General features: G+C 27.5%; 1 protein-coding gene across 1 annotated transcript; it reads right to left on the reverse strand.

The window, feature by feature from the left end:
* Positions 1-8,766: 8,766 nt before the first annotated feature.
* On the reverse strand, positions 8,767-10,234 carry LOC101512022 (TPD1 protein homolog 1-like). The gene is made up of 3 exons (XM_004487700.4): positions 9,635-10,234; positions 9,439-9,549; positions 8,767-9,087 (listed from the first exon to the last, which is right to left on the reverse strand). The coding sequence occupies exons 1-3, from the start codon at positions 9,717-9,719 to the stop codon at positions 8,786-8,788; spliced, it is 498 nt and encodes a 165-aa protein (XP_004487757.1). The 5' UTR covers positions 9,720-10,234; the 3' UTR covers positions 8,767-8,785.
* Positions 10,235-11,981: the final 1,747 nt, after the last annotated feature.

The following is an 11,981-nucleotide window of genomic DNA, read 5'->3' on the forward strand; positions in this document are numbered from 1 at the left end:
CTATGTTGAAAGAGTATTACAGAGGTTCCAGATGGAAAATGCTAAGGCTGTAAGTACTCCTCTTGCTACTCATTTTAAATTGAGTACTAGTCAGAGTCCTCCCGATGAAGCTGAAAAATCATATATGCAACGAGTTCCTTATGCATCTGATGTGGGTAGTTTAATATATGCAATGGTGTGTACAATGCCTGATATTGCACATGTTGTTGGTACAATTAGTAGATTTATGTCTAATCCAGGTATAGAGCATTGGAATGCTGTGAAATGGATTTTGAGGTATCTTCGTGGTACTACCAGTTTGAGGCTTTGTTTTGGAGGTGATAAGCATACTCTTGTGGGATATACTGATTCTAATATGGCTGGAGACATTGATTCCAGAAAGTCTACTTCAGGCTACTTGATTAAGCTTGCAGGGGGAGCTGTGGCATGGCAATCCAGATTGCAGAGGTGTGTTGCATTGTCCACTACTGAGGCAGAGTTCATTGCCATTACAGAAGCATGCAATGAATTGTTATGGTTGAAGAAATTCTTGCAGGAGCTTGGTTTTGTTCAAGATAAGTACTTGCTATTTTGTGATAGTCAAGGTGCAATTCATCTTGGTAAGAATTCAACTTTTCATTCTAGGTCCAAGCACATTGATGTTAGGTATCATTGGATACATGATGCTTTGGATGCTGGGTTGTTGGAATTGGTCAAGGTTCATACGGATGATAATGGTGCTGATATGATGACCAAGGCATTACCGAGAAGCAAGTTTGAAACTTGTTGCGAGATCGCCGGTTTGGCGGTCACCTCCACATAGTTGTGAGGGGGAGATATGTTGGGTTTTGGGCTCCCTTCCTATGTGGAGAAAGGCCCAATATGTGCAAGCCCATGTGTCTCACTTAACCAAGTGGAGAGAGGTCAGATTAGTGGGAGAGAGAGAGCTGAATTCAGAGAGTGAGGCAAAGAGAAAAGTGAGAGAGGAAGAACAAAAACCCATTTTCGCATAAAACAGAGCAACTGCATTCGTGATTTCTCCTTCGTTCCCCGTCGGATCGGGCTGAAATTTGGACAGCAGGTTCGCGACTCATGGTACTTCAATCTGGCCGGTTGGATCGTCGATCAGAGGTCTGAGGTGGGAGAAATTGAGCTCGGACAGTAGCAGTTTTTCCTAGTTTTTCTGCTGAACTTTTTTCTCAATTTCATGCTTGTTTTCTCATTGTTTTGGCTGATTATTATGCTGGTTACCTTGCTGTTTTTGGCTGGTTATTTGTGCCATATTTGAAACTCTCTTGTACCCATATTTTGATCATAGTGGAGCTCTATTACTGGCTTGGTTCCGTGGTTGTTTACTTCTCACATTGAGAAGGTTTTTCCACGTTAAAAATTATTGTGTCCTTTGTGGTAGTGATTTTAGTTGTTGTGATTATTTGTTGTTGCTCCTCACAGATTCTTGCAAGTTTGGAATTATCTGCTGCATAGTGCTATGTTAGACTTGTTATTGTTATTTGTTGTTGAATTTCCCATCAGCTAAAATATAGATTGATTTTAAAATTTATCCAAGAATAATTAAATCATGAGAAGATTTGACACTAAGGAATGGAAAAGTGTTAGACTCGTTGGGCGGTATAAATAGTTTATCCTCCTATATTTTTTATGTTTCTAAAAATCTCCTATTAATGTATTTAGATTGATTAACTTAAAGAACATTGATGCTGAGAGAATAAAGGGTCTAAATTTAAAGTTTTTGACTCGGCCTCTTTCAAAGTTTGATTAAATTTGAAAGACTTGTTTAAAAGCGTACTTCACTAATAATAATAGTAATAATTTTTTTTTATATTTAATCAAGTGAGCAGATCTGATAAATTCACAAGACTTTTTAAATAGTTTATAATTTAATCTTTTTAATTAAATATACTTTAAAATATATCTTAACGTGATCTCCATAAATAAAAAAATCTAGTTTGACTTGGTCTGTTATAGACTATACCATAGAACATTGTTAATCGATTTAGTCTATTTTTACATGTATGGAAAATATTTGGTTGAGCACATCATTTAAACACACACACAAACACAAAAATACTTATCATTTATTTATTTTAAAAATACATATTATTTAATTTTTTTTATTTTTATCTTTTTAAATGTGTGTATCTAAATTTGTATCCACGTAAGACTTCTTCATTTGACAATATTCCATCAAGTGCTAGTCTTGCAATATATCACTATATTTATATCACTTTTTACCGACAAATATAATAAACTAGTGTCTTGACTCCACTATCAAAAAATAATTTCGATATAAATTTTTTTGCACCTGAATCCACTACCACTCGTAAATCAAACCTAACTTAAGGTTTCGTGTCACTCGTTTTTGAATTTGGAGAGGACCCCTTAAAAACATTGTATCGAAAGATGTGATCATGACCTCTAAGGATTCATTTGAGAATTTATGAGGAGAGAACATTGAAAAGGAACGAGGAAAGAGAATAAAAGATAGTTTTATAAATTGAATGGGATTTTTTTTTCAGCATCCAAATTCTTTCTAATATAAGAGAACTTAAAAATATAGGAGTAAGATTTTTGACGACTTAAAAATATTATTCCATATTTTGATAATATTTTTAAAATAAAATATATATTAATTATGAATATTTATTTTCTATTTTTTATAAAAACACTATTATAATTGCTATTTTTTTTCCTATCTTATAAACTTCCTTACATAAAATAAGAGATATTTATGCGAAGTTGAAATTTAGAGATTTGCATCTAAAATTGAATTTTAACATCAAATTTTTTGTCACAGCTTAATTTAATATTTAAATATAAATTATTTTATATTTAATTTATTATTATAAAAATTATTTTATCTGAAATCAATTTTTACCACTGTATAATCAAATACACACATAATAAATTGGTGGTTATTAAGCATAAGAAATTGAATTCATGCCATAAATATCTTTAAGTCTAAAAGTTTGATGTGAGATGTAATTTATTCGATTTTAATTAATGACTAATTAATTTTAAAAATGAGAAAAATATATAATATTTTAATTAATTAATAAATATCGATATTGTTAAATTAAATATTATATTTTGAGTTCGAACTAAAAACCTCAAATAAATTTATTTAAAATTTCTTCTACAAAAATTTAAAAAAAAATGAGAAAAAGTAAAAAAAACAATGAATCTACTAACTGTGGTGGTTGACATGTATGGTTAGATATTCGATTCACATTGTTGAATTAGGTTTAAGTTGGAATTCTGTAACCAGTAGATTATACAAAAATTCTTTTTTAGCATGCATGTCGGTTTTGCCTCTTTAATCTATTTTTTCTTTTACTAAAAAACTTGAACACTATTCTTCAAAAGAAAAAGAAAATTACACCCCGGTTATTGTTGCACTTTGTCTGTCAACTAAAGATAAAAGTAAATCTATATTATATTCAACTGGTAAATCAAGATTTGGTATGATTTTCTTTTTTAATTTAATCTTTTATTTAAATTATTTAATTTGAAATTTATGTATTTTTATTTAAGTAAATAATTGTATTTGTTAAAATATTTATATATAAATGAGTAGTAAGTTTTGGAGCAACTTATTTTCTTTCAATTTTATAATGATTCAATTTTTATGAGACTTAAAATGATTTTATTTTATTCTCCTTTTATTTTAGGATTTTTTTATATCAATATCATATTTTTTAATTTTTAACCAAAATACCCTACTTTTAAATTTATATACTAAAATGTCTTACTTTTTGAACAGAATAGGATATTGCTGTCTGGAAGTGCGACCTGTTGAAGAGATTTAGAGAAGAGAAGAAAGAAACAAAACAACATAAAATCATTTAAAATATCTCTTCTCTCTATAAAAATCAAACATTAAACTAATAAAAAAATTTATCTTTTCCTTTTCTTCATTTCTCTCTCCTTCTTTGAACCAAATATATATATTCTTTTTTTCTTTCTTTCTTTCTCTCCTCTTATCTGTTAAAATCTCTCTCTATTGAACCAAACCTTAAATTATTTTATTTAGAATTTATCTCTTTTTAATAAATTAAATAACTGAATATAATTTTAAAAATATTTATATCTATCAATAAAAAGATATCAAGTTTTGATGTATTTTTTAAAAAAATTTACTTTCATTTAAATTATTTTATTTATAAATTGTATATTTTTACCAATAAAATACTTAACTTTAGAAAATATTATATAAAATTTTATAACTTATTTTTATCAAAATAATAAACCCACACATAATAAACATTTTTTAGGTTGGTGAACGTAAAATAAAGATTTGTGTTACATTTTTATAGGTTGGTGAACGTAAAATAAAGATTTGTGTTACATATTAAATTGATCCCGACGGAATTATTAAATATATGCAAACTATTTAGTTCATAAAATCATATTGTGATTAGAAAAACATGCAACATAAGAGAAAACAAATGTATAATTTTGAAGAACTCTATAGTGAGAGTCGACTCAAGGGAGAAGTGAGTAAAGTCTTTACTCATGGTGCAATAATTATATGATCATAAATGGCATGGTGTGACACTTCATCAAGTTTTGAATTAAAATTCTGTTTGAGGACAAAAACTGATAAAAAATAAAATTGATGGACTATTATTTTGTGATTCAACTAAAATAGAGGAACTAAAATTACAATTAAACTTAAAAATTACATACATTTAGACCGAATATATATATATATATATATATATTATTTAAACACATGTATTTTATTTTTATCTATTTCACCGATTTGTATTTTCTTTACTCCCTTACTTCTCATATAGGTAATGTCATTGTCACGTTTTAATGGCTAATAAATCACAAAGGAACGTATAGAAGTGGGTATCGAATCTTTTTTTCTTCACACCTGAACAAATTTAGTAATTGCCAAATTTGTTGAGTAATTGCTGAGCCTACAATGCCTCGATATGTAATACCTAGAGATACAATCAAAATGTACGTGTATGGACTACCTTGTAGCCTTTAAAGTACAATTGAAAAATTGTTAACAATTACATGAAAAATATCAAGTATTATTTGAAAGGTTAACCTTTTAAGCTTATCAATATATTATATTTTTCAATAAATATTTGGAAATTTTTAACTTTTTAATCAGTGTCTTCAAAACTAAAATGAATTCTATCTATTAGCATTTTTGAATAGATCTGCTGACCAAACACACTTTAGTACTAGGGTCCCTTTCAATAGTTTTCTTTTTTGAAAAAAAAATCTATTTTTAGGAAAAACAATTTATTAAATCATAACTTTTGCGTGTGACATATATTTCTTATAGCTTTATTAAAAAAAAATAAGAATTATAAAAATTATTTCAAATTAGAACCTGTTCAAAGTAGCTTTCTATATAAAAAGATAATTTTATTATAGTAAACAAAAATCCGGTTGTTATTTTAAATTAGAATCCGTTTATTAAGTGAGATATCTTCATCAACATCTATTGAATAAAATAAATAAAAGTTGGATAATTTAAATACTCAAATTTCATATTTCTCTCTTCTATTAAAAATAATTTTATTTTTAAAAACTAATTAAAATAGTTATTTCATTTTTAATATAAAAATTATGTTTTTAACAAAATTATTTTTAAAATCAATAAATTTTTTTTTTGAAAAAAGTTGGTTGTTATATGTTGTTTAGGAATAACAACGAGTATCCACGGTATACCATTATTCTACATGTTAGATAAAAATAATATATGTACTCTATTCAAAATCTGTGCGGATATCCACTTAATAAATATTTGACAGATTTTTAAATATTTATGAATATTATTAGATATCTATTATCTCTTAAATAAAATAAAATGAAATCATTTATGTTTGAAAATTATTTTTTATTACAATTATGTAGATTTTTTTATCCTATTGTCTCAACACAAAAAAATATTAACACATAAAAATATTAATACATTGACAAATAAATAAAATAGATAACAAAATTTTATCATAAAAACTACTAATACATTAGTACATAATCTAAAAATATTACAATATATCAAATACCTGTTTATTATCGGGTATGGATATCTACAAATACGAATATTATTATGTTTGTCTCTATATCTATTAATTAACAGGTAATCAAATATTCGTTTAATTCATAGACATTACTTTAAAAATAATTATAATAAAAATTAAACATAAAAAAAAATACATAACTAAAACATCAAAATAATGTTTTTAGAATCTTAAACAAAAGATTAAAATGGCGTCGTATTTTACGTTATGATTTTTAATTTTGACTAAAAAACAGTTTTTTGTTTTGTTTTTGTTTCTGGTTATAAAAGGAGACTTTTTCTTTTAATAATACATAACAAATAGAGTGTTACTTTAACCAAATGGTTATGAGCTTTAATTAAAAATAAATTACATAAAAACATGTAAGTTTAAATTTTAATTAAAATAATTATTAGTTAGATTTTATTAAATTTTAGTCGAAATTTGTTTTATGAAGATTATTTTCTTTGAACTCCAAATAGTTAAGAAAAAATGGAACTTGGTTTAAAACTAAGACACTTTTTTTTAACATAGACTATTTTATTAGTTGAAATTTAAATGAATTTTATTAAACTATGTAGACCCTGCATCAAGTCGGTAAGACTCATGAATTTCAACCAATTAAAATCATATGCGTATGTATGTTAGATAAGGTATTTCAATTTTGGTGTAAATACAGATTTAGTCCCCTGTATTTTAATTGATTTATAATTTTTGTTTTTCTAATTTAATTTTATAGTTTTAATCTTTATTTTTTAAAATTGAGATATTTTATTCTACTTATTAATTTGACTATTAATTTTATTGATGTGGCTTGAATAATATGATTAATTAGAAGTTATTTCAATATTTATTATTTTAAATTAAATATAATATTTTAAATAATAATATTTTTTTCTTCTGTAAATTTAATAAAACATAAAAAATAAAAATAAAAAAATTGAAAATTATAATAACGAGAGAGGAAGTTGAATTCCTTTTTTGATAAACAAGTTTATTTTTATTTTTTTGGAAATAATGAGTATGATTGTTCCTGATTTTAATTTTTTAAGTTTATTTTACATATTTTAATTAGATTTCAAAAATGAAATATTTTATTTAAAATGTATTTTTTAATTAAAAATTAATAAAATATGACATAATTTCCACTTAACTATACTATTGATGTCACCTCTTCAAAATAGAAACACAAATTACACTATATTTTAATTTTAATAAATAGAGGGATCAAAATTACGAATTAATTAAAATAGAAGGACTAAAAATGGTTTTTTATTTTAATAACCCAATTTTAATTTTTTTTTTTTATCAATATACTCCCTTTTGAAAATTATATACCAAAATGTTCTTTTTTTTGACTTAGTTAGAAGTCGTAATTTGCAAAGACGACTTCCTTAAGGAAGCCAGAGTTTACAATGGCGACTTCCTTAAAGATTTTTACTTTTTTTTCGATGTGCTTTAGAAAGTCATCATTCAAAAAGGCAATTTCTATATATCTTTAAAAAAATATATTAAAAAATAAATAAATTTTTAAGAAAATCGTCGTTGCAAAGTCGAACATTCTTAATAAAACCGCCTTTATAAATGAAGACTTCTAACTAAGTAAAGAAAAAATAATAATTTAATATATAATTTAAAAAAAAATATATTGATAATTTTTTATTTTAAATTTAGGATATTAAAAAAAACCGACTAACACTGCATTTAAGTCTTCAATTTATCGTCAATAATTCATTTAGTTCATATAAAATAGTAGCATCTTGACTATTGCATATTTCCATGCAAAAGGTAAAAAGAAAAAGAGGAAAAAAGGTAAAAACACTTAACCCAAACAGAAGGTAAAAAAACTTCCATGTTTGATTTTTAAAAGAGCTATGAGATGTTATTGCTAAACACTGACACACAACTACCTTCTCTAACTAAGATCAGTGATAAAAAAAAATGGGATGTAAAAGGTGGTACTTTTTTACTGTGTTAATTGAATATATAAATTAAACATAGTATATTAAACATCATATAAAATACATTAAGATTGTGTGGTCCAATTCCGCATAGAAATTTTTTTTTATTAAAATAAACATAAACCGTATACCATATGGTGTCAGGTGTCAAGATTTGATGTCCGGAAAATATTTCTCCCTTTTTTTTTTAGTGCATAGTCTTGTCAATTTCTCCTCTATGTTTGAGTCTAACCCTCTCCTGAGGACTACTGCTATAATCATACAAAGCTTCAAATAGACACAGAAAAGAGATAAATCTCTCCCTTCCCTATGTATGTCTACTTGTTTGTAATTTTAAGATAAAAGAGAGGCATGCACACTGCACCAAGAGCTTGTATTATGCTGCAGATTTTCAACCACTAAGGGTTGCATGCAACATTATGCTACAACCACATAAATATTTTAACTTGGAAATTAAAAAATTTAGTGATAATTGAAAACCATATTTTAAAACAATGAAAAATATAGTTGTTAAATTGTGGTTCTCAACCAAAGACTTTAGATATCTTTTCCAGGACATTGCAGTCACAAGCAGCTGCATTGACTGCATTTGTCAGCAATTTTTCACAACACAAAAGCTATGATGGAAAGTATAATAGTAAGATCATGGTACGTTTACATAACATACCAAAATGACATAATAGCTAAATAAAGCTAAAGCAAATTTTTTTATAATTTCTCTTGTTAGTATAAACAAAGCTGTGGATGAAAAGGGGCTATAATTTTTGGAATACTATGTCATATCTTAATATTTTGGACTCAACAAAATCTGGCAGACTTAAAAGCAAGAGGATACATAAAGGAATTAGAATAAGTGAATCTAACAATCTGGCTAGAAGTCAAAGGATTCCCTCCATTCACCAAGCAGTCATCAAAGGAGAGTCTCTTGAACAATCTAGGGTTGATTATTCTTGCAGAAGCAAACCATCCACAATGGAGGTGGATATCATGAGGAGCACATCCAGAAACACAAGTGTTGACAATTTGCACAATGTACTGTGGAATTCCAGAAGTAGTACCTTTACTTTGTGAGATGCTTATGTCTCTTTTTGTGCAAGAACCTGATAGAATAACAGCTACTCCGGTTTAAAAGAATAAAGATTTGAAAAGCGTAAACAATGAACACACAATATTTGATCACAGAATTCGGTAAATCGTGGCTACGTCGGATAACATAGTGACTGCAGTATTTCGTAACAAAATATAAACAAAAAAGTACATGTATCTGAACGAAATTTAGTCTAGATAGATATACTTTTATGTTTATATTCTGTTACAGAGAGAATCTTTCTATTATGATTCAAAATTACAATGTGCAGTATACAAATAGTATTTAAATAGTTCGGTCCAAATTAAAAAAAAGGGAACCAAAGAAAGAAAACAACTGAATGAAAGAATTGCATGTGTACTACCATGAAACCAAAACTTTCTAGAGGTGGAGTGTGCATGTTCTGCTTTTTCTGACACTGTTATGGAACCATTTTTGTCTTCATGAATAGAATGAAGAATCTGTGTTGAAGGACCTGCCAACATTATGTAAGCTTCTTGATCAGAGGAAGGAATAGACAAGAGAGAGAGAGAATTAAGCAAGAGGTTTTGTTTTTATACCTGAATGCATTTCCACATCAGAAAATACAAGGAGAGGCATTGTGATGCAGAGGAAGAACAGATGAAACGACATTGTGATGGTCATGTTTAATGCAGATATGGCTATGTTTTCTTTGCTTAATCTTCTTGACAAAGAAATATACTCAATCAAAGTGTTAGGAATGAATTTTGAAGATGGAAGAGAGGAGAGAAAGATATTTGTAGGGTTGGTGACCCCTAGTGATGCTTATACAAGAATGGTATGATTGGCTTGCACATTTGAAGAACATTATGAAGTCCCTTTTATTCTTGAGATAATATAATTAGGGGGAGTGTTAAAATTCAGTGTATGTTTTAATTATTCATTGATTGTGAAACATCCTAGGCTAATTTTTAGTAGCCCTAGTCAATACAATTTCTTAGACATTGAATGCAATTATTAGCATCATTATAAATAGGAAGGTGTATGATCTCATTAGAAATATAAAAAACACAAAAAATCACCTATTTTACTGTTATCACAGTGAGTTTGTCAGAATTATGGTAAGTTAGTGTGATTTCCAAAAGTTTCAAACTATAGCTTATGCAAAATTACATCGACTCATGGTGATTATGATAATTCTATCGTGATACCAAAAATATCCTTAATATATTAACATATAAGATAAAAAAACATACAACAAGCACAAGCATATGATAATTTTCATATATAAAAAAGTTTTATACTAAATGAGAGAATTATAATGCTAAGGTTTTTATTTTTATTTTTTCCCTACTGAAAATGAAGACAGCATCTATTCAGTGCAACCTGAAAAATGCCAAAAGACCTTTCCTATCTCGGTCCAAACGACAAAATACTAAAATCAAGATTTTGACTCAAATTTTTTTATTTAAAACTAATTTTTGTTTTAAATTTAACAGATTAAGTAGAAAAAAAAACCATTTAATTGTTCTAAAAATAAGTTTTCTATTTCTATATAATTATATGCAATTACTTTTTTTTTAAAATTATTATTGATTATCAGTATCGTGTTCTATATCAGTGTCTATTTAATTGCGTCATAGCTCTCCACACTTCACAACATTTATGGTTGCTCAAATTCCAATATTCCATTTTACCTCTAATCTTCTATGATGAGCTTTTCGGTAACCTTCATTTTCACATTGATATGAATCTAGCATCTAGAGAAAGGACAAAGCACCATGAATTCAAAGCTGGAAGAAGAAAGTTACAGGGTAGCATTGGCAGACCCTATGACAAAAGCAAAATGGAACTTGTGGGAAATCAGTAATAGCTTCTTATTCTTCCATTTGAATGATAAATTTCCATTTTTATTCTTCACATATATACATTTTATACACCTATTCCAACTTTGACAAAAGGGAATTTGACCATCAAGTAAACGTATCATTTATGTATGACATGCATGCATGCACATGAGACACGGTTGCATGCATTAAATCATTATGCATGTCTCATTACACTTTTCCTCTATACTGTGTGAAACCCTTTTTCTCTACAGCAATATGTCTACCTTTAATCCCCTCCTTTTTTGTCCATTATATATTGCCTCATTATTATCACATTTATATTTTCATGGAAGTGTTTTCTTTCTGTATGCACATGTGTATCAGTCCTCACAAAATTATGCTATAATTGTTTGTCACTTGGAAGTGAAGATACCTATGAAGTATTGACATAGACACCACATGTAACACTATAGTTGACACGTAGATATTGATAATAATTTCAAAAATAAAAATGCTTAAATGTAACTATATGTGTCAATGTCGCATTGGTGTGTCAAATGTTGGATATGTGTTTAATCTGAAATGTATGTGCTACATAAGAAGATATACACTTTAAAAGAGGATTCAAACTCTTGCTACAACCTGTTCTCTATCCCCCTTTGCAACTATATTTGAGGATAATAATTTCCTTCAATCAAACAATCTCATTGTTAGAGATTTAGATTTGTCTGGCCTTGATCAAACCGTCTCCGTTTCAAGTTTGTAGTTTAGACCTATTTTGTCAAGTTAGAAAACGAGTTGTTCGATTAAGATTGGAAGGATGAGATTGTGTGAATGTGTAAACATGGTTATTCCAACTAAGTGCCTAGGAATCTAGCTATTTGATTGTTGAAGAAAAAGGGACTATAACGTGGCACCTGGTAACAAAATGTCAATTAAAAGCTGCCCCAAAAATCAAACTTTATTCAGTATTTATTCATACAACAATTACAAGTCACTGTTAGATTGCCAAAAGACCAAACCACGTTTTACCACTATATATGAATTATGTTATATGAACAGGTAAGAACTTTCTTCTGATGCTTTTCAGAGGCACATGTTGTGGGTTCAAATATAC

The sequence above is a fragment of the Cicer arietinum genome, chromosome 1, assembly GCF_000331145.2.
Source record: "Cicer arietinum cultivar CDC Frontier isolate Library 1 chromosome 1, Cicar.CDCFrontier_v2.0, whole genome shotgun sequence".
NCBI lineage: Eukaryota > Viridiplantae > Streptophyta > Magnoliopsida > Fabales > Fabaceae > Cicer > Cicer arietinum.

Coding starts and splice junctions, on each gene's coding strand:
- LOC101512022 (XM_004487700.4), bottom strand. CDS start 9,719: ATGACCATCACAATGTCGTTTCATCTGTTCTTCCTCTGCATCACAATG. Junction 9,550..9,634: donor TGATGTGGAAATGCATTCAG/GTATAAAAACAA, acceptor TAATGTTGGCAG/GTCCTTCAACACAGATTCTT. Junction 9,088..9,438: donor TAGAAAGTTTTGGTTTCATG/GTAGTACACATG, acceptor TTATTCTATCAG/GTTCTTGCACAAAAAGAGAC.